Source organism: Caretta caretta, chromosome 2, assembly GCF_965140235.1.
Source record: "Caretta caretta isolate rCarCar2 chromosome 2, rCarCar1.hap1, whole genome shotgun sequence".
Lineage (NCBI taxonomy): Eukaryota > Metazoa > Chordata > Testudines > Cheloniidae > Caretta > Caretta caretta.
Window position 1 is genome coordinate 157,279,170 of NC_134207.1, and position 23,484 is coordinate 157,302,653.

A 23,484-nucleotide genomic window follows, 5' to 3' on the forward strand; every position below is an offset into this window, starting at 1 on the left:
GAATTAGAAATGTTTTCTAGCCATAGTGACAACCCCTTTTTAAAAAAAAGTCTTAATTTGCAAACAGCATGTCAGATGAATTCATTGACAGATCTCTCTAGGAATTAGCTTACATTTTGAGGTCTGCCATGGGCGGCGTGTGACCCCCACCCTCTTTGGGAAGGCTAGCCTACCAACCCTGCCCCTTCCTCCTGAGACCCTGCCCCCCACCAGACCCCCAAGCTCCCCTCCTCCCCCGCAGCTGGAGGAGCCCCGGCCCATCTGCCCCAGACACCCCAAACCACCAGGCAGCCCAAGCGCCGGCCTGAGGGTCGGGCCGGCCCAAGCCGCCCATTGCCACCGCAGCCCCTGGTCACCAGCGGGCCCGAGCTCCAAGATCCAGGCCACTGGCTGGAGCTGAGCCCCCTTGTGCTTCAGGGGAGAGGGGGAGCAAGGACAGGGCCTTGGGGCAGAGCAGGGTGGGGCCACGGCTTGGGTTAGCTTAGCCTCCCCTGGCCTATGATACCCACCACAGATGAGGTCTGTTTTGCAAGGAAAAAGGCTACAATTTAGATATCCAGCCCATTTGACACCATCATTTAAGCCCACTGGAGCTGTGCCATTCTGACACCCCTATTTAAAACCAAAGCTTTTAAAATGAGAGTTTAATCAACTCATCTTTGGCCCTGCATACTGAAATGTCTCACCTCTTTACATCTGAAGGCCACATTAGCAGCTAAGAATGACAAAGAGCTCTGTGTAGGAGCTCAAGATTATGTGTGTCACGGCCGATATGTGCACACTCCAGAATACAGTGATTACCACACACTTTTACTTTTAAGTCAAAGGCTCCCACACAAATACCCAGAACAATGTGTACCAGATTTACTACAACACTTTAAGATCAAAGTTTTATCACAATAAGAATTATAGTTACAGAGAAAGTATGACCTTCTCCCAGGGAACTCGTTATATAAAGCAGTGTCAGAGTGAGGCATCAAATGGAAAGTCTGCAATTCTAAAAGAGGTGAAAGTAAAGTAAGATAACTTTTAGAGCTATACATTTCAAGGGCTTTGCAATCAGTGTTGTGGTAAATATAATAATGGAACTTGGCATCTTGGTACTGCAAAGGGAGGGGAGAATAAAAAATGTAATTTAAAAAGTTTTCATAGAGAAGTTTAAGTATCTGGTGTTGAGAAAAAAGAAAGCAAGAGGGTAAATCAGTGTATGAGCAAGGGGAGTGTAGCAGTGAAGCAGCACATAGGCCCATATCCTGCCCCTGTCTTTGTAGATCTAGAGGCCCCATGACACAGCAGAATGACTTCAGTTCTGCTATATGGGATAACCAGGAGCCCACACAGCCCAATTCTGCAGGGACTCCTGGCATGGCAGCGTACAAACAACTCTTTGGTATCATAGTTGGAGGTTTCATCACGACATGATTATCCTCTAGTCCCCCATCCCCACCGTCCCCCACCTCAGTTGATGAGGATGTACAAAGGCTACGCAAGCTACTCCAGCTCTTAGGAGGAATAGTGATAGTGGAGCACCAGGTGACTGAGAACCCACCTTGCTCACATGGAATTTCCCAATGCCTTGCTTATTCAGACAAGATGCTGGAGGCAGAATCTGAGGCATAACTAAATGGAATTAAACACAATTTAAAACGAATGGGATTGCAAGCCTGATATGGTCTCAATTCATTACAATGTACAAATGTGCATTTAAGTTGGATTGAACCACCAGTTACTGTTGATCTGTGGATAAAGGGAGTGTGGGGTGGAAAGACTGTCAGAGGGTTCTATGGTTAATAAGATGACTGAATAAAAATAGTGAAAGTAAAAAATTATAGTGAGATGATGGTAGCACCTCCTCAAGTTAAGGTTGAGACTAGCTTAATACTTAACAGCTGATTGTTGTTAATTGCTCTCAAACCCATAGTAAGAATTATTTTGTCCCTGTTTTAAAATTCACTTTGCATTATCCTCTAATAAACTGTAGCATGTTTGAGCAGTTGATGTCTTTTCAGGTTTTCCACTATCAACTGGTATAATCGAATAGTTATTAGGGAAATCCATCCAGTCAGACAAGCTTTTGTTCGTTATTTCTCTGATGGGCTGTGGAAATCACACATGTGTCTACACTACATGCTGTAAGGTTGCCTGTGTAGCCGCTTTATGCCAGTGGGAGAGAGCTCTCCTGCCGGCATAATTAAACCACCCCCAATGGGTGGTGGTAGCGTGTCTCCCGCCGTCATAACGCTGTCCACACGGACGCTTTTATCAGTGAAATGTATGTTGTCAGGAAGGCATTTTTTCACACCGCTAACAAACAAAAGTTTTGATGACAGAAGTGCTAGTGTAGACAAAGACTTAGTCTGACCATCAACAAAGAAGTCACATCCACAAGAACATTTTCACAAAATCTTATAATTTGTAACTAATCATTTTATACTGCAGACCCCATTTCTCATGCTTCACCGTGCTGTGTTTAGAGCTGTGTAGTCATTAACATATTAATTACCCATATCTGATGTGTCTGGGAGAGAAGCCTGACAGGAACTAATATTGTAGCATTAATGCCTAATTAGTAAGTCATTCAAGATATTAGAACAAAATTGATACTTTTAGTCATTGTATGTAAGCATTTGACAATGGCACACATCACTGTATTTGCAATAGGAATGTGACAACTACCTGATTCCGATCTGATTTATACATTCCACAAATCCAGCCCCCAAAATTTCATGGGGGACACTAAGTTAGAACAACGGGGGGTTGGATACTTGCGGGAATTATTTGTAGGATGGGAACCAGACCAAGAGGGTAACAGACCAACCTTGTAACAGGGAGTTTGGAACACGGGAAGATCAAGTTGCATACAGAATCACTTAGTGACCCTGAAAAAAAATGGAGGAGCAGAGAATCACATGCACATACCTAAGGCATTGACTGGCTAATCATCTTCTAGTGTAGCCAGTCATGCAGCATACAGTGCAAGGCCTCAATTTTGTGCCAGTGTATGTCTGAGTGAAAAAAACATAAGCTTTTGTCCTTAGACAATGATACTGACCCAGTCATAGTGTAGTTTTTAGAGTGGTGACATTTCTCATGACAACATAATACCTAGATATTCCACAACAGCCATAAGAAGTCAGGCATCCTGATATTTATAAAGCAATCCTCAAAAGAGCTAATGCGCAAGGGGGGCATTTTCAGGTTTTCTTTTAAATTCCAAACATGTAGGCCAAGGGCTTCAAAATGGGATCCTGAGATTAGTTTCCTAAATCCATACTTATGCACCTGATTAACTGACCTCATTTTCAGCACCCAGCAGTTCCTGTTGATTGGTTATATTCGTATATATTGGTTATATTGGTAATATATATATTATATAATCTCCTCCTTGAGTATTCCTCGTATTGTTTTTTTGCACTCACACACCACCCACTGTTTAGAGGTTCCACCATTGTGTCTGAAATCAGTAGGCAACGGAGCTTCTGCCTTGGCAGCCACATTTGCTCCCTCCTGAAACCAGGCTCATTTAATCTTGCCCCACTTTTAAAAAAAAAAAAACCTTAAAATTGTTTTTGCAGAGGTGTTTTGAAATCAGCGCTACTGTTGTTTTGTTCAACCCTCTGGTCTCTAATTTTGTTGAGGTCGAGGTGTTCTTTTATAAATGAAGGAGAAATTGTTTTTACTATTTTTGTTCAGTACCCCAAGAGTTTTTTCAGAGGGGAGTGTGCTTTATCAATAAAATTATTAGTTTGATTGTTCAGCACTATTCAATGTTTGGCCCGGTTAGGCCCTAATTTTCAAAATCTTGTCCTTGTGCCTCATTGAGAATTACAAAGTGTTCGGCCCAGAAGAGGCCACAGGGGCGAGGGAAAATATTCTCCAGAGACTAGTAAAATTGGTATTATCCTGAAGGAAATATTTTGGAATGCAAGCTCCCTGTGAATCCCTGAGCCAGGTCACCAAGTTTACTTCCAGAGTATAATGATGTTGAAAACTCATTATCGGTATTGATTTTACAGCAGAAACATTGATCTGGAGTCACATTACCTAGTCTTTTCTTGGTCTCAATAACTACTGAATCAGCAAGTGTCTCAGAGGCAGAATGGTGATTCTTTTTTGTGAGGGTTTTCTCATTTTGCAAACAGGACTACCATCAAATGCTTTTCTGAACATGTTCTGTAAATGGCAGGTTGCCAAGGAAAGTGTTGACATAGTGCTCCAGAACAATGCTTTTAACATAATGAAAGTTTTCAGTGACTAGTGTGTCAGTTCGGGGTGTCCTGATCATGTTCTACACTAACACCACTTTGTTAAAAGAACATCTGTCCTCTTGATTGCCATCATCCAGAAAGCGGTCAGCCATTTTCAACATTCCTTTTGCACTACTGTCAAACTCTACAGCTCACAAGTGGAATTAGGCCTCGCTGGAAGATCATCAGCAGGTGGAATTGGATTTTCCAGTTGCTACATTTCTGTGATGAAAAAAATATATGGGTTCTTAGAGTATTCTTTTCTGCTTGCAGTGTTGTTGTAGCCATGTTGATCCCAGGATAAGAGAGACAAGATGGGTAAGGTAATTGGACCAAACTTCTGTTGGTGAAAGAGACAAGCTTTGGAGCTACACAGAGCTCTTCTTCACGTCTGGGAAAGATCCTATGAGTGTCAGAGTTAAGTACAAGGTGGAACAGATTATTCAGCAAAAGTAGTTAATACAAGTACAGCCCATACTTTATGGGGACCACATCCTGAAAAGAAAAAAAAATCTTTCCTGAAACCTCCCAAACTTGCCACACTCATCCACAGAAGAACGCTCCCCACAGAGCAGGACACATCCAATTTTAAGCAGCACAAGATGCAAAACCTGTAAACATATCTCCACTGCTACAATGATCAACACGCCCCACAACATACCTTTCAAGATCCATAGGTCCTATTCATGCCTATCACAACATGTGGTGTACCTCATCCAGTGCACTAAATGCCCCAACAACAACTACGTAGGTGAGACCAGATAGACAATTACTATGATCTCAAACGAGCTCACACAGAAAAATAAGACAAAAAACACCGTATCACACCATATTACTTCTCACAAACGGATCACTCCATATCTGACCTCTCAATTCTCAGTTTCAAAGGAAACCTGAACAATACCTTCAAAAGATAAGCTTGGGAGCTTAAATCCATAACTTTGCTAGATACTAAAAATCATGGACTTAATCAAGACACTGGTTTTATGGCTTATTACAACAATATGTAACCCACACACCACCCCCTTTTTTTGTCTTACAACTGAAAGACTGTTAACAGGACACTTCTCCTAGAATGGTCCCCTAGCATATGTGTTAGCTACCTATGCGTAACAATTTGTTTCAGCTGACACACTCTGAGTACCTTTCCCAGATCTGACAGAGCTCTGTGTAGCTCAAAAGCTTCTCTCTCTCTCACCAACAGAAATTGGTCCAATAAAAGGTTTTACCTCACCCACCTTGTCTCTCCAGTATTCTTCTCTGTGGATTTGAATACCAATCTGCTAACACACTGCATGTGGCAAAGTCTGGCATTCAGATGCTCAGATATTACAGTGATGAGCAGTGTAGAAATGCCTACACATGAAAGAAATTCTTGAGGCCTTTGAAGAGCTATCTTGTAAGGTACGCTGTATAGATTTCAGCATCACTGTCATGTCTCCAACAATTCATCTATGCTCAGGAAATCCCACACCAAGACACTGAAACCAAAAAAAACCCAAAAAACCTGAACTGTTCAGCTACACTGAGTATGAACAAGTTATATTGTGACTTGTGTCCTCTATTACAAGTACAACACCGCTCTCAGCTCAGAGTCAAATAGCACTAATGCTACCCTCACTGACTGCACAGAGCAGCCCCACAAGAGATGGGCCCTACATGAGTCACAATCTCTCCCCCATATTCTCCTGGGACAATGCAGCTCTAGAGCACCCCCGAGGCGAGGCTGTGGCACAATCTAGCCTTTAACGTGCTATAGCTCTCTTGGATGCTTTACAGCAAAAACATTTAACAGCTATCTAAAATATTCTGTGTAATGTTCTTCTCCACATAGACTGCTTATTATGGAGAGAACTGTTACTGACCACTATATTTAGGTTGCCTAACACTTACCATTATAACAGATTACTGCAATTTTTTTTTTTAGAAGCTCTAATACCTCCATTGTTTGCAGCAGGGTTTTAAAATTTGCTGTGGAGAATACCCTCAGACTGGCATAGCGCCTTTGCTTTGTCTCCTGAAATTCAGTTCAGGTTTAGCTGAGTTATGAACTGTTAAATATTGCCATATATCCCTTCTCTTGCTTGAGTTCCTCAAGAAATAACTGAAGACAAATATTGATCATGCCATCACCACAGCAGCAACAAATACTGCACTGGGAATGCCTGGGAGCAACTGTGGTGAAGGAAACAACAGGGCCCGATTCCTACCTATACATACCTCCTAGTCCCAGCAGACAGTCCCAGCTTCCCATTCCATCCTGGAAGGTCACAAACATGGGGCAGAAGCCCACCACTTCCTGAGGGTGGGGAAAGGGAAATATGGGTCCGGCTGTGTTCCCCCTATTCACCGCATGGACGTGACACCTGAGGCCTGTTTTCCCCCCTCTGGGTTAACAGCCTTCTTTTGTTGCTACCTAATATAGTTGGTTCCATAGCTCAAGTGGTAAGCTGCAGTGCTAAAGGTTTAGAGTTCAAACCCAGCCCACGATTCAGGATGTGGGCGGAATTAGAGCTGAATACAGGTTCATAGATTCTAAGGCCAGAAGGCACCATTATAATCATCTAGTCTGACCTAGAACTTCCCCAAAAATAATTCCAAGAGCACATCTTTTAGAAAAGCATTCAATTGTCATGATTTAAAAGTTGTCAGTGATGGAGAATCCACCATGACTCTTGGTAAATTGTTCCAGTGGTTAATTACTCTCTCCGTTAAACATTTATGCCTTATTTCCAGTCTGAATCTACCAGAATTTGCTTTTGTTCACACACGATACAGTCTTTAACGACATGATCACATACTATTTTTCCCCCCACAGGACGCATATCTCGGTCAACACACAGGAAAGATGCGTGTGGATGGGCAACTGTAAATCTGACATTCCCCAACTTTGAAGTGCGTGACTGTACAACCTAAATAATGCAGAGGGTTATTTTGTACATGGAGACAAGTGAGGCATTTTGTAAGGAATCAGTCAAGATTATACAACTTTCAGTGACTCCATTCAAAATGCCTCAATTGTGTCTTTATTCCGTTATTGTCGTAGCTGGTGTCTGATATATGTAATAGACAATATTACATTATCCAAGTCCACAGAAAAGTGGATTCATAACATCATGTAGCTGCAAATCTATGTAGCTGCAAACCTATGTAGCTATTCGGAGTTTAACAGACTTTGGGCCTGATCCTCCAGCCATGGAAGCCAATGGCAAAACTCCAATAGAATTCAGTGGGCACTAGACCAGGCACTATATAAGCATGGACCAAATAGGGTTGCCAAGTTTCTAATCGCACAAAACTGAACACCCTTGCTCCGCCCCCTCCCCAAGGCACTGCCCCTGTCCCACCCCTTCTCCGAGGCCCTATCCCCGCTCGCTCCATACCCTCTCCGCCTGTTGCTCGCTCTCTCCCACCCTTACTCACTTTCACTGGGCTGGGGCAGGGAGTTGGGGTGTGGGAGGGGGTCAGGGTTCTGGCTGGGGGTGCAGGCTCTGGTGTGGGGCTGGGGATGAGGGGTTTGGGGTGCAAGAGGGAGCTCAGGGCTGTGGCAGGAGGTTGGGATGCAGGGGGTGGGGGTCCGGCTGGGGGTGCAGGAGGGGGCAGGGGATTGGAGTGTGGGGGAGTACAGGCTCCGGGAGGGAGTTTGGGTGCAGGAGGGGACTCCGGGATGGGGCAGGAGGTTGGGGTGCGAGGTCCTGGTGGCACTTACCATGGCTCCCAGGAAGCGGCCGCCAGGTCCCTGAGGCACCTAGATGCATGGGTCACCAGGGAGGCTCGGCACACTGCCCTCATACCTGCAGGCACCATACCCGCAGCTTCCATTGGTCGCAGTTCCTGGCCAATGGGAGCTGCAGAGCCGGCACTCACGGAGGGGGCAGCACACAAAGCCTCCCTAGCCGCCCGTGTGCCATGGGGCTGCAGGGACCTGAGAGCCACTTCTGGGAGCTGCGGGGAGTCAGGGCAAGCAGGAAGCCTGCCTTAGCCCGGGCCCCCACTGCGCTGCTGACCGGAGCTGCCAGGGTCCCTTTTCAACCAGGTGTTCCAGTAGAAAACCGGATGCCTGTCAACCCTAGCACTAAGCTTCAGTGTGACTCAAAACTGATTGTCTGCTCCTAAAAGAAAATGCATGTTCATAGAGTCCTAGAAATGTGGGGCTGGAAGTGACCTTGAGAGGTAATCTAGTCCAGTGCTTCTCAAGCTATCTGATGTGGGGGACCAGCAATTTTTTTTCCAATGTGCGCGCAGACTGGCAGCCGATGGCTCGCGGACTGGCACCGGTTCACAGACCACCACTTTGAGTAGCACTGATCTAGTCCATCCCCACATGCTGAGGCAGGATTAAGTATATACCAACAGCAGCAACTGCCATGTTATCCAGCAACTCACATTTCTTTTAATATTAAGTCTTTGTTACAATTTTTAACAACAAATAGCTTATAAACCAAAACTTAGCTATATATAATCATTATGGTCACAAATGCACCCACAACTCAAATACCATAATGGTGAGTGCTACATAAATACTTAGAAAGACCAACAGATAAACACATAATTAATTTACACCGTAAGAGTCAAAAACCTACTGTACCAAACAGGAAGGAAAACAGCCCTATTAATTTTAAATTATATAAAGTCCAATTTTATTATACAAACTCGTTAGCTTTAGTGATGTATAATCTTGTACAAGCCCTGTAAAAAAATGATTTAGGGGAATTTGAATGGCCTTAAACAAAACATTGGATGGAGTTTCTATTGAAACTGGCCCTAAATCAGTTGCTATCACATTCTTGTGTATGATTTGTCATATACAATAATTACAGTGTTTCCTTTCTTTAAATTTACAGAGACCACAATACACTAAAGCAGAGACTAATCCCTTTGACTCTATAGAAGGGATTTTTCTTAATCTTCTGAACATGTGATCTAGATTGCCTGCATAGTTTCAAAATAATGAAAGTACAAGCTGTCAGGCAAAGAACAAAAGAAAGTTTTCATTCCAGATTGTTACTTTAAATGAGTTTCATTTAGCCCATAAATTAATACAGATGTTTTAAGAAAAATAATGAAAACAGTAAGTGAGATTTTGATTTTAGATATAAGTTTTGATATGAAGCTCTGTGAAAATTGTATGGGTTTACTCTGTAAGATGTTTGCATTGAAAATGAAATTTGTGGAATTACAGTAGTTTCATTAAAAGCTGATTCCTGTACAGAATTTTGACGGAGTGACTTAATTTCTGGAATTTATTCCAAGAATACTATAGTCATTGTAGGGAAATTTATCATGAAATTAGCTATAAGAGGTCTGACCAAAAAAACCAAAAAACAAAAATCTTTTTTTACATTCTGCTGGTTCAACACGGTAGATGGGCAATTTCTCCCCTCTGGGATAAGGAGGAGTAAAGAAGCATCAGAGACCCCCCCAGCTCCAAAGCAAAAACAATTCCAGGCACTTATATATGCTAACTGGCGTTTAAAAATAGGGTCAAGTATGTTATCACACACTATTTCTAGATACACAAACAAAAAAGAAGCCAGTACTCTAAACAAGCTGTGATGAACACGGACTATTCGGAGGAGCAGGAAATTACAGGACCGATTTTCCAGTGTCACTCCCTGCACCCCTTCCTTTATGCCAACAGTTTTGAAACAACCAAAAAAATCGTTGACTTTAAAAGAAACAAACCTTCTAATTTTACCCAGTGCCATTTTAAACCAAAAAAAACCAAACGAACAAAAAACACAACTTAAACAGGCAACTTGCAGTTTAAACTGAGGAGAAGAAGGGAGAAATGGACAATATGACCTATACCTCTTTTCTAAGGATGCGCAAATCCTGAATCTTTGAATGCCTGTTAGCACAAAAGATGCTGCTATTTGGGCCCTGAATCTTCTACATCCCTTGCCTAGTCTTTGGGGTGGGTGGTCAGAGGGAGTTAGAGTGAAGATCCCCTTCCAGAGAAAGATTCCAGGATCACATACCAATTCCTCAGGCTTCTTGCCACAGCTAAGTCAGAACAAAAAGGCTTGCAAGGGCTTCCCTCACGGCAGTGGTTCCCAAACTGGGGTTTATGAACCCCTGAGGGTTCACAAAATGTTACAAGGGTTTCTTGGGAAAAAATTCCCTAATGGCGGACAGAGCCATCCCAAGGGACCCCAGGCAGCATGGGGCCAGCAGCCTGGAGCCCCTGGACTTCCAAGAGCTAAGCTGATCAAAGCAAGCATACCTATCACACTGAGGAGATTTAAACTTCAGGACTCCTTATAAGAAATGGAAATGGAGGTGGATATTTTTTGCTGTTTTTAAAATTAAATAGGCTGCTAGTGTTGTTTTTAAATTATTATGAAGAACAAGTTTAAGCTTTGTTAGTTTGCCTGGACTGCTCAAGACTTGAATGCTTGTATACGAGTTTAAGAAGCTTTGAGTTGGCTTCTTAAATACCTTCATGCTGTTTTACATCTGATATGCCTTGATGAAACATAGGAGCCTCGTCTTATAACTGGCTTATTCAAAGTGATACAAGCTACGAAAGTGAGATCTTGGAAGAGTGTTGCCGTTTTCATAATGTAATAAAAATACTGTAATGATAAATAATAATAATAAATAGTGTGTAATAAGCATATCATAAAAACAAATTTTATATTTCCAAGATCACCGCTTTTATACTTTATACTCAGAAAAAGGAGAAAATCCCTGGAAATATTCATTTTTAGGACGGGGTTCACAAGACTTGACATTTTAGTGAAAGGGGTTCACAGGTTGTTAAAGTTTGGGAACCACTGCCTCAGGGTATGACCATGCTGCAATCTGAGGTATGATTGCACCTCAGGTTGGCATACCCATGCTAGCTTTAATCTAGCTAGTGCAGCTAAAAACAGTGTGAAGGGCCAGCCAACAGGCTAGCAACGCATGAGAATAGGATGCCAGTGCTAACCCCCAGAACCTATACATGGTAGGGGTAGAGGATTATGGCATGCTGGCCTTCTCTGTCAAGACTGGAGAGAAGAGGGGCGATGCCCCTCACACTGGGGAGGGGATAAAGAAGAGAAAATGTAGGTTTGGGGTGGTGGAGAGCAGCTCTATCCAAATAATATTTGGGGCCCAATGTTGGTTCTGGTATGCATCCCTAATTTTTCCTTTTTCTATGTTGTTCATCTGTCTGGCAGGAGATTACATTTTTAAGGGGAAAAAAAAGTACTGAAAGTTAGCCAAACCAAATAAAAAAATAATAATAGCAGGGCTCATTGTACTTCACTTCTATGGCCTGGAAAACTGAGCTGAAGTCTGAGGATACGTGAGAGTGGAGGAACTATTCTTTAACCTAGACTCCTAGGGTGAAATCCTGGCCCCAGTGACGCCAATGGGAGTTCTGCCATTGACTTCAGTGGAGCCAGGATTTCACCCATATATAGTCAGCTGTAAATTAACCTTTTTGCTTGTCAGGCTGTTAATCCCACAGTTGCAGAACCGAAACTAACGCTGCTTAAATTTACCTCTAATACCTCAGTACCTGGGATAGAGGAGATAATACAACACAAAGTGGTCCAACTCCATTCCAATTAGGTACCCAAACATTTAAGGTTCAGTGATTCTCCACCCTTCCTCCAACCTGATTCAATGGGCCAGGTTCAAAGGGGAGTTTAAAATCATAAAATGTACCTGCTTATCCTCAGCATGTAAATTCCACCAGTTTAGACTCAGATTTAGACCCAGATTCTCTTTAGACTCATATCCTTTTGCAGATGTCTGACTTGCAACCCTTTACAACTGCTGAATTTGACCTTCCGAGTCTAAAGAGTCTAAACATGTACAATACCTGTATTGATCAACTGGACGAAAGGGATGTAGCAGAAAATGTAACTGGAAAGTACAAGGTACTGTAAAGTAAAACAGACCACCTCCTGTGCCAGTGGGATTACTTGCATCAGGAGGAGAAGGAGAATTTGGCCAATGGATTCAAGACTGGTGGCCAAATTCTCCTTCTGACACACCTGTGTAACCCTCTTGATTTCAGAGGAGTTGTTCTGGTGTCAATTCTGAGAGGATAATTTAGCCTCAAGTCCCTGACTAATTATCTAACTGTATTCACGTATGTTGCTGATACTTCACAGAGATAGCTGCTATTATTTCCATTTCTACTAGTGGTAAATGGTGTATAAATTTTGACAATGCCTGCCGGCCCCATGCTCATTGTGTTGTATTCATGTCTGCACTGTGCTATTTGCTGTGATAGTTAGCTTAGACTCAGTCAGAGAAGTCCATTAAGCCCAGAATTCAAGGACACAGCACAAATAAATAAAAAGCAAAATAAGTCTATTTACTTTCTGTGCATGTTGGTTTCTAACGTCTCTGTTTTCACTTTCTTTCCTTTTGAAAGCAGCTCTCCAGTGTGTGTCTGTCTGATATTATATAACAGGATGAATATAACAATTAACTTAAGATCCCCAGGAGACAGTCCCAAATATCCCTTATTAATTACCAGCATAAAATTTTAATTTGCAACAAAGGAATTTCACATTGCAATGCTGCTAATCCTTATATTTTCAAACTCGTCTATGGAGTTTTAGCTGCACAAGTCTCTATAAGGTGAAAACATGCCCCTTTATTGTTTTGCTCATATCTATATTTGTGTGATAGTCATACAACCTTGTACTGTATGGGAGAGTCATTAACAGATTTCTGATTTCTCCCTATTTTTGGTGAGAAATCATCAGGGAATTGGTGTCTTATCTATTCAAGAAAAAAACTAATACCTCAATTATGACAGCATTTTTTGGTCAGTGCTTCTGCCAGTTACTTGCTAAAGTCAAATACATTTAGACAGCATGAAGAGTTTTGATACTTTTACATGCAGAGTTGTAGGTGTACAGTCTAGTCCCAGCAGACACAGTCTTCTGACATTTTTCTTGCTGTTAAGTACCAACTACTTACAGTGAAAGTCAATATCATGAACTAAAATCTTGACTTTCATTTGCAGCAGTGTGACACTAAAGATAGATACTGCTTTGTTACTGCCAACATCCACTTCCAGCATGCACAAGGAAAGATACTACAATCACATGGCAATTATTTCCAACTGTCTCTGCGTGGTATCATTTCAATTTTAAGATGATTACAGAAGCCCCTGTGATATGCTCTGGCAGTTACTCTCTAAGGATATATAAACACACATATTTTCCTGCCATATGAAGTGTTAAAAAACACAACACTGAAATTTGCTTTGTCGTAGTAGTTTATTATTTTACAGCTAGTATTACCTGTTTTCTTTTGTTTCCCCTGACTTATTTTCTTTCCTGTCTTTAAGTCCAGTTCTGAGAGAGCTTTTTTCTTGGAAAAATTAATTACTGCTTCTCCACCTGGCAAAGTGGATTCAGAAGAAACTCCAGCGGCACCTGAAGATACAGTAGAAGTGATGCTCCCTGCAGGAGCCCTTGTGCTACCTGTAGTCCGACTCCGTGAAACTCCATTTGTTACGTAGCCCTTAGGCACACTTACATTTAAAGTGATAGTGTTGACAGTTGTGGCTACAGGTGAAGTAGTTGTTTGTGTGGTGCCCCACAGCCGTTGCCACCACCATTGCCCTTCTATAAACCCAGACTGCATTAGGAAAATAATCCAGGCTAGTTTGCTGAACATCTTTCAGTGCTGCAGACAACAAATCAAGCCTCACACTTCCCTCTCCAATTGCTTGATTGCTGTCTCCAATTTTTACAGCTAGTAAAAGTGAAGAAGAAATGACGTCATCCTAAAAACTGCTGAAAGTTGTTTTACGTTGCTGCCAGACTTCATAAGCCACCTTCAAACGTGTTTTGTGATCTTAGGTGTCTAACTTACAGCCTAAATATTTCTTACTAACCATTTGTGTCCTTATGTAATGTAGCTCTGAAGCCAGTTAGTTACCAGACTTCTTTTCTAATGGAAAAGAAGTGCATACGAGCAAGCTTTAGGAGAAGTTTCTCATCTACACCAATCAAAGTACTAGACACCCCCCTTCCCTAAAAAAAAAAAACAAAACCAAACACATACAACAAAAAACCTTGTCTCATAAGCAGCTACAACAAATGAAGAATCTTTTGTTACATAGATCTCCCTGGTGATAGGTTCAGTGCTGTGTTAAAAATTAATCCTTGTGCAATGACTAATACTGTGGTTCTAATTAAGCAAACCCAGAGTGGCTTGTGATGTGAACAGAACACAAACTTGTGTATAGTTTTATTCCATTTTTCTGTATTGGGAGTCATATATTTTTAAAATATTGCAAGGAGTTTGCAGGGGCGGGGGGGGAGGGGGAACCATACCATGTTTTTTATGGAGCTCTCATACCAAAGGTCAATGTTTCTGCATATTCATCTTTCTTGTAACATTTTATAGACTAGAGAAAAGCAATGAAGTCAGACAAATGAGGGTCATTCTTGTCAGTTGCCAGTTTATGCAGTAACTCCCCAGTTTGACTGCAGCCCTCAACCAGATCCTTGTTTTCCGAAACAATAAGCCTTTAATAAACTCCCGCAAGCCCCAGGATTATGAGCTCCTGAAGAGCGCAACACTTGGACTGAGCAGTGGCAGAAGAGCTGCTGCAATAGGATGAACAAATGTACAAAGGGTGTTCTGGGAAGATCAAAGGGAGGAAGGTCATGGGATGAAGCAGGGGCTTTCTAGATTGCCATGGATCTAAGCAAGCTGGGGTAGAGGGATGACTTCCCCACATGAGCTTCATTAGCATCTGCAGAATCTAAGCATAAAGAAGTAGAAACTCAATTTTCTAATTTGCATGAACATCTAAATAAGAAAGTGACCCAGCTGTAATCATCTCATGGGAGAGAGTTTACCTCTTCCCAGTGCTACTCTTATTTCCTTAGAGCATACATCAAATCCCACCAAGCTCCAAACAGATTTGTCTACAACCCTCAAGTCCTCCACGGTCCAGACCTTCTGTTTATGTCTCCATTGCTCCTGAACGGGTTCCCATTCTGAATTTTGTCTACAAATATCCTGTTACGCTCCACAGGATATTTGAGCTGAAATGAATTCTGGAGCCAAAAGCCTGCTCCACTCTCTCTGCACCCCTTAAGCCCACATTAAAATCTGAAATGAAGCTAAAGACTGCCAAGATCCTTGTGCAGTGGAGATGAATGGGAAAGAATCTCAAAAAGCATCACTTCCACACTGAACAAGGAACTTTGTTAGTATAAGGAAAACAGTGTTACCCCAAAAGCAACTCTGTTTCATTTACGACTTCACTATGGTGGAGCTGCCACCTAGAACCTCCCCAGCACCATGATACCTGGCTTCCTGCTACAGTTTGAAAGAAACAGTGCAGACAGCACTTCCTGTTGTAACTGACAGAAGCAGAGCTTTCTGGGACATAACGGCACTACTTCAGATGGGCAGTTACACATTAAAAGTTTGTTTAGGTATGTGCTCTGGAGAAACAACGTGTGGAACTGCAGAACAGCCTAACTGAAGCGCAGTTAATCAAGCTGCAGCATACTGAGACCAGAATTATTAGCTGTTTTCCACATATACATTTAAACGTATTCAACTACGTAGAAGTGGTGTTGGGAAAACACTGCAAGAAAGCATGTCATAACTGCCATGCTGGTAAAACAGAAATGTGAAAGCTGAGCAAATATCTGAACTCTACTGATGCTAGGGCAGAATTCTGTCTTTGCTAGACATACACGTCTACTGCAGAAGAGCAATGCAAGAGACTTCAGGCCAAATTCTGTCCATAGATGCTCCCATCCAGCTCCCATCAGGCTCATTAGAATCTGCAGAATCTCATTAGAATCTTGGGCACGTATACCCAAGAACTGTACATGGAACTTAGGCATAGTGTATACACATTTTTAAAAAAACACATCTCTAATCAAAACATTTTTTTTAAACTAAAATATTTATATCAGTATACCCCCTAATGTAGATGCAGTTATACTCAAGCTTCCCAGTGGTCCAGTGTATTCTCCCAAATTTATGTGAATAAGCTACACCAGTGCTTAAACTGGTATACCAGTATAATTGTGTCCACATTAGGGGGTTACTTCTCTTTGAGTATACTGATTTCATATCCATATAGCTAAAGCAGTATAAACACAGTTTGTAAACAAGCCCTAAGCATTTGTTTCCTTCATTATACCTCCTAATGCTATTCTTGCACTTCAGTTTGGAAAAAGAACAGGAGGACTTGTAGCACCTTAGAGACTAACAAATTTATTAGAGCATAAGCTTTCGTGAGCTACAGCTCACTTCATCGGATGCATAGAATGGAACATATAGTAAGATATAGATATAGATATAGATATAGATACACACACATACAGATAAGTTGGAAGTTACCATACAAACTGTGAGAGGCTAATTAGTTAAGATGAGCTATTATCAGCAGGAGAAAAAAACTTTTGTAGTGATCATCAAGATGGTCCATTTAGACAGTTGACAAGAAGGTGTGAGGATACTTAGCTTAAGGAAAGGAGTACTTGTGGCACCTTAGAGACTAACCAATTTATTTGAGCATAAGCTTTTGTGAGCTACAGCTCACTTCATCTGATGAACGAGCCCCTGATGGCGTGGCTAATATGATTAGGTCCTATGATGGTGTCACTTGAATAAATACGTGGACAGAGTTGGCATCGGGCTTTGTTGCAAGGATAGGTTCCTGGGTTAGTGTTTTTGTTGTGTGGTTGCTGGTGAGTATTTGCTTCAGGTTGGGAGGGCTGTGTGTAAGCGAAGACTGGTCTGTCTCCCAAGATCTGTGAGAGAGAGGGATCATTTTTCAGAATAGGTTGTAAATCTTTGATGATGCGCTGGAGAGGTTTTAGTTGGGGGCTGAAGGTGATGGCTAGTGGCGTTCTGTTATTTTCTTTGTTGGGCCTGTCCTGTAGTAGGTGACTTCTGGGTACTCTTCTGGCTTTGTCAATCTGTTTTTTCACTTCAGCAGGTGGGTAGTGTAGTTTTAAGAATGCTTGATAGAGATAATAGCTCATCTTAACTAATTAGCCTCTCACAGTTTGTATGGTAACTTCCAACTTATCTGTATATATATATATATCTTACTATATGTTCCATTCTGTGCATCCGATGAAGTGAGCTGCAGCTCACGGAAGCTTATGCTCCAATAAATTTGTTTGTCTCTAAGGTGCCACAAGTACTCCTGTTCTTTTTGCAGATACAGACTAACATGGCTGCTACTCTGAAACTTCAGTTTGGGGCTCTCTCTTCTAATTTCCTTTACTAGCTATATCCTACCTCAAAAGAAAATGGTTATGTACTTTAAAACAGAATTAAATTTTAAGTTTTGTATAGCAACTCCCCATTGCATACAATAAAATCTACAAAATAAAGTTTCTTCTTTTCCCCATTTTCTTCTTTTCCATCTGGTAAATAAACCTCCCTCCCCATCCCTCCTTCTAAATGGAACTCAGAGGATCAGGGTTCTCTTCCCCACCTTGCTTGACCTTTATAATCACCTACTATGCCAGAAGAGGCTTTGGAAGAGAGTTACTACTTATTGTGCTGAAAAAACAGCAGAGACAATCACATCACTGACCACACAAAAATTGTGGTTTATTGTTTTAAAGGTCAGGGTTTCACCCCTCCCCTTCGGCAACAGGAATGAGTTTATTACATGCATGCATAGGGCCAAATTCTGCCTTTAAATATTCAGATGCAACGCTCACTGATTTCTTGGGAGATGCATGTGTTTATCTAAAAGAACAGTTGTTGGCCAAAACAATCCAGAGATGATTTTCTACCAGACTGTAATAGTTTAAAGTAGAGATCTGTCCAAACTGCAAAGTACTGATCTGGAACTGAAATATAAGTGTGTTCCAGTTCTGGGTTCCACTTTGGGTCCATTTAGATTTTGGTCCTACACTGCATAAGACTGTCTTTATAAACTGGAAACTACGTGACATCTAACATATGAACCATACCACTGTTGAACAGATGGGCAAAATAAATACAGAATGGGTACAAAAATGACAGTAAATATGTTGACAAACTTCCCTTCATGTGCTCTCTTCCTGTCTAATTCCAGTCTTTGGTTGCAATCTACCTTCTGAGACCCATCTGGAAATAACATGTTGTAAGGCATGTACCTACGCATCAATTTACAACTTGTTTCTGGACTCAGACTACTTTGGGTTTGCGGTGGGTAGGGTTCACTTGTTTTCATATTTTTAGTTCCTAAAGTCGGTTCTCTCAGACCTGCTCTCCTCCAGACTAATGAATCCCCTCACTGTTTTATGGCTCTATAGCACATATCTAGCATCATGGATGGCACCCATAAAACTCTTTGGATATGTGCACATATTCTCACTTGTAAATGTGCAACAGTGAATTTCATCACTTCTGAGAGGCGTTTGAAGTGTTCACTTGTGAGCCCTCACCTAAAAACTTGTAATTAGGGCTGTGAGTTGGTTAAATATCTGATTAAAACCACAGTGAACACCCGATTAAAAATAATATAACCACTGCCCATGTAATGTCATTGCAGCTGCATGTGTTTTGACGGGAGTGCTCTTTCTTAAAAGATGTAACCTGAGTAAAAAGCATGGGACTTTTCCGGATTGGGCGAATTGTTTCAATGGGAAATTTCCTCTAAAAATGTCACCGCTGGGATGCAGGAATGGGAGAGTGATTTCCAAAAAAAGCTGGAGTTTCATCCAAGATCTTTAGCAGATCTTGAGTGTAGTGTACGCAGGGGGTTTGAACTGCTTTGGAAGCGGCTGTGAATAGAAATTTAAGTTATTATTAAGATATCTCTACTTATGTGAAGCAAATTAGTGATGCCTTAAACATCAAGCTTTTTTTAGACCACTGTTTATTGGGATTGCACCAGTAACCCAAGAGAAAGGTAGGTGATCTGGGATGGAGTTGACCGTGTGGAAAAATACAGCCTGAGCCTAACTCTGCCTCAACAACTTCCAGTGACTTCAGTGGGCTTTGGATCAGGTGACCAGTACCTTAACCACACCAGTCTTAAACTTGCGAATTCATCCATTCCTAATAATATTGGTGGGCCAAAGGTAGCCCTGGTGTAAGTGGATGCAACTCCATTACCAGGGCTGCATTTGTTTCCCTGTTTTTAACTGCATATAGCTCAATGGTGAATACACACAGCTTTTCTGGAAACTTTTGAGTGGCCTCTGGATAGCAGTTAAAATTAAACTAGGAACAGCAGAACCAATAATATTCAGACATCTGGATTAAAGCATTTGTACTTTCCCACTGTTTTGTATGTGCACAGAAAGAATTCAGATAAAATCCTGAGTTCAAGCAACCATTTTCCAACTATTACAAAGCACTCCGTTAGAGCTGCTTGTAGCAGGGCACTTACCCCCGCTCCTGTGAAAGGCTAGGCTGATTAGCGAAGCAGCCACAGCTGGGGCCACACCCCAATCAGGCCACAGCTGGCCCTATAAAAGGGCTGTGAGCCAGGAGGTGAGTCAGTCTTTTGCTAGCTGTAGAGAGAGAAGGACTTGGCTGCCTAGGAGAAAATGGTACCTAGAGTGGAGCAGGGCTGGGGAGCTCCAGCCTGGCAACTCCCCAGGCTGAGACCTAAGTAAAGGCCTGTGCAGGTACTGGGGCAGGGAGGTGCAGCTCAGAGATAGGCAGAGGCAGCTGGTCCAACCTCCTTGCCAATGATGAGTGGCCATGACAGACTGCAGTCTGCCCCAGTGAGTGGAGGCTAGATGATGACTAGCAGTAACCACTGAGGCAAGGTGGGGAAACCCAGAGCAAGGGGGTACTGCTGGGGCAGAATCCTGAGGTAAAGGGCACTGGGGTCTGGGAGGGACATGGGTTCCAGTGGCAGGTGAGACAATGGCCAGGAGGAGGCGTTCTGTATGCTGGAGAGCTAATTCCCAAGACTACCAGCAGGAGGTGCGCACCGGTGAGTCTTTGCCTTGCTACACTGCTCTTCTAAGGGGGGAAAAGATTGTATAAATCGATAGACTTCAGAAACCTGCCCCCCACAGGCAGAGACAGCTAGGCTACTGACAAGGAGACTGTGCAGCAGCTTTCTCCTGCCAACTGTTTCATCTCTTGAAAATGAGCAAAATATGCCTCCAGCATGCTGAGAGAATGACTTTTAAAGACCAAATTCTTTTAGCCTGACTCCATGAAACATGATTGCAAAGGCCCAAATTTGGGACATGAGAGAAGAAATATTGCTGGAATTTCTTTCGGGTAAAGGGGAGTAAGATTTGCTCCATGTGATGTGAAGCTAATCGCTGCCATGACAGCGGAACAAATGCATTGCTGTTCTCTGTTGGGCTACTACAAGAGGTTAGGTCTGGAGGATGATACATAATGCAACTTGAGCTTTGAAAGCTTTACAACTATTTAAGCACAAATGTTATATATAGGGCTGACTGGTTTAGTCATCTCCCCATCTCCTTTTTATTTTTTTAAACCAAATGGGTTTTGATGACATGATTATTTGTTTACTCATTTGCTCAATATGAAGATTACCTCAATTTAACTCAATGAGAGGAGAGGGAGGCCCCTGCTGTACATTAAATTGTCCATATAGCATATATTAATAGTCCTGTAACCAAACAAACAGATAATTGTTAAACAGCAACACAGGAAACCAAACATTCTGCACCAAATCTGACAGAGTATGTCTACACTGGAGCAGGAGACATACCCATGCCAGCTCTAATTGAGCTAGGACACTAAAAAATAGAAGGGTAGCCACGGTGGTGGAAGCAGCAGGAAGAGCTACCCGCCCCAAGTACAATCCCATCTGAGACCATAGGTCCATACTCTGGCAACTAGCCCTTCTTGCTGCCCATGCTGCTGGGGCTACATTTCTATTTTTAATGTTAGTTTAAGTAGAGCTAGCACAAATGTCTGCTTGAGGTGAAAATTCCACCTGTCGGTGAGAGTATAGACATACCCATAGTCACAGTTCTCAAGCTGAGGAAAGGGCCTGGAGTCCCTGCAGCAGAGAGAAAGGAAAGCTTGGATGAAGTTATGATGTATTAGATCTTCCTTGCATGAAATTATTTTCACACTGCTTTGTATTCATAACTCAGCTTTATCTATTTGTTTTCTCACTCTCTCTTCTCCCCCTGCGCCATCTAATGTTCACAATGACAGCCCATGCTTGTATTTCTATTGCCAAATATGTTTCCCAGTAGCTCACTCTTTTTTGTCTGTCCATGAATGCCTTGCTAATATAGAACACATCCATTGTTTTCAGTTTGTGCCCTAGTGTAAGGGCTAAAGAGCAGCCTTTCAATAGCTTTTTAGATGCCCACTGAGACAGACCTAGTTAGATGACAGGAACCACATCCGACAAAGACATTAAAAATAACAAGCTAATGGCTTCAAAAACAGTTGACATCAGGCTCTTCCTCGCCTTACATCATTACCAAGCAACATTCTTTCCTCCTTTGCCCATTCCCAGCTCACATAATCAAGACAAATAAGACTCAGAGCTCCCTTTATATGGGAGCAGGTAAACCATATACTACAATGCATGTGATGCAAATCTTACGCAATCTCCATTATTTCAAAACACAGTAATTCTGTATTCCATGGGATATCATAACTGCTGTACCCCATCACTTCACAAATAAAACTCTGCTGTTACCTTTGATGTGCAGTCAGAAATTTCTTCTTCTTCAACAAAGATGTTTACCTTAGCACAGTGCAAAGGTTTCCCACAGCTCTCTGTAGCTGCAGCCAAAGAGCACAGCCAGGGCCTTCCTTCACTCTCCAAAATGTAAGTAAATGATCTAAAGAGAATCACAAGGGAAATGGCCTGCTTTGAAGTCCACATAGTACTGAATTGGCTAGGTCAGTGGCTCTCAACCTTTCCAGACTACTGTGTCCCTTTCAGGAGTCTTACATATCCAAGTTTCACCTCAATAAAAACTACTTGCTTACAAAAATACAAAAGTGTCACAGCCCACTAGTACTGAAAAATCACTCACTTTCTCATTTTTACCATCTAATTATAAAATCAATTGAAATATAAATATTGTATTTGCATGTCAGTGTATAATATATAGATCAGTATATAAACAATGAAATTTTAGTTTGTACTGATTTCGCTAGTGCTTTTTATGTAGCCTGTTGTAAAACTCAGCAAAACCTAGATGAGTTGCTGTACCCCCTGGAAGATCTCTGCATATCCCCGGGGGTACACATACCCCTGGTTGGGAACCACTGAGCTAGGTGAATAAAGTAGAAAATGATTTCCCTGCTGCTGCAATTCCCAGCAAAAACAGCATCTGCTCCATGTACCCAGTTTGAAACTGCAACCAAGATTCTTTGAAATAAGAGAAGCAAGAACCTGAAGTCTTTTCCCCAAAGCCAAAGGAAGATCTAATACACAAGGGACTTCATTTCAGCAGTGCTGCACACCCACAAAATGATACTGCAGGTGTTTGCCTCTTCTGAAAATCAGGTCTAACTTTTTTTATAACTGTCTTCTAATTTTTTTTGCTAATGCCTTTTTCATCATTATTAGCCTACCCTCTGCTGGACAGAAATATATTTCATTTACATAGCAGAATACAGTTACTACCTTCTATAACATATATGATGCACAAAACCATGTTCTTTCACTTAGTGTGTTTAATGTGCATCATTGGAGGGCTCCATTATTTCCTTACATACATACAGGCTAGAAAACAGAAAATAAAATCATTTAACAGATCTCTTCATGGAACAGCTTAATTTTCCAGTCCCCCCCACCCCGCCAGTGGAATCATGACTTGTCCTTTTATCAGGTTGATTCCTTTGCCAGCTGTTTACATAGAAGGGCTTCCATATATTTTGTGCACACTGTAGTTAAGATGCTCATTTCAATGTATTAAGTAGGTCGTCTTTTATGTGGCTTCCACTGTATCACTACTTAACTACAAAAATTTATGCTTATGTATAAAATGTGTTACCCACAGAAATCAGGAAATTCAAATATAGCACAGATGCTGAACTTAATAGGAAATTAGGTCCTTCTTTCTTTGGGTCTAGAAATAGTGCACTCTTGTAGGTGCTACAGTAGTACACAGTTAGAAAGAGATGTGCCTAAGGCTTTACACAAAAAGCATCGTCGCATAAGGTGAAAGATCCAATGGAAAGCTTTGTAGTTCCAAAGACCTGCAAGTAGAGTGGGGTGCAGAGGAGAAGGAGGACAGACTCACAGGAATTCTTATCCCAAGTAAACAAACAGCCATTAGAGCATAAGTTACTCTGGAATTAAACATTAAAAAGTCTTCAG

General features: G+C 41.9%; 1 protein-coding gene across 6 annotated transcripts in view; it reads right to left on the reverse strand.

The window, feature by feature from the left end:
* Positions 1 to 23,484, reverse strand: part of COL15A1 (collagen type XV alpha 1 chain) — a 290,144-nt gene that overhangs the window by 204,498 nt on the left and 62,162 nt on the right. For 3 of the 6 annotated variants that reach the window (XM_075125516.1, XM_048839366.2, XM_048839365.2), the window contains exon 1: positions 13,505 to 14,128. The exons of 1 other annotated variant lie outside the window; for it this stretch is intronic. In XM_075125516.1, coding sequence (XP_074981617.1) covers positions 13,505 to 13,883 — 379 coding nt within the window. In that variant the 5' untranslated portion in view covers positions 13,884 to 14,128. Of the gene's footprint in view, positions 1 to 13,504; positions 14,134 to 23,484 lie in introns of those variants that run through there. 2 more of the 6 variants (XM_048839368.2, XM_075125517.1) reach the window with 2 other exon arrangements.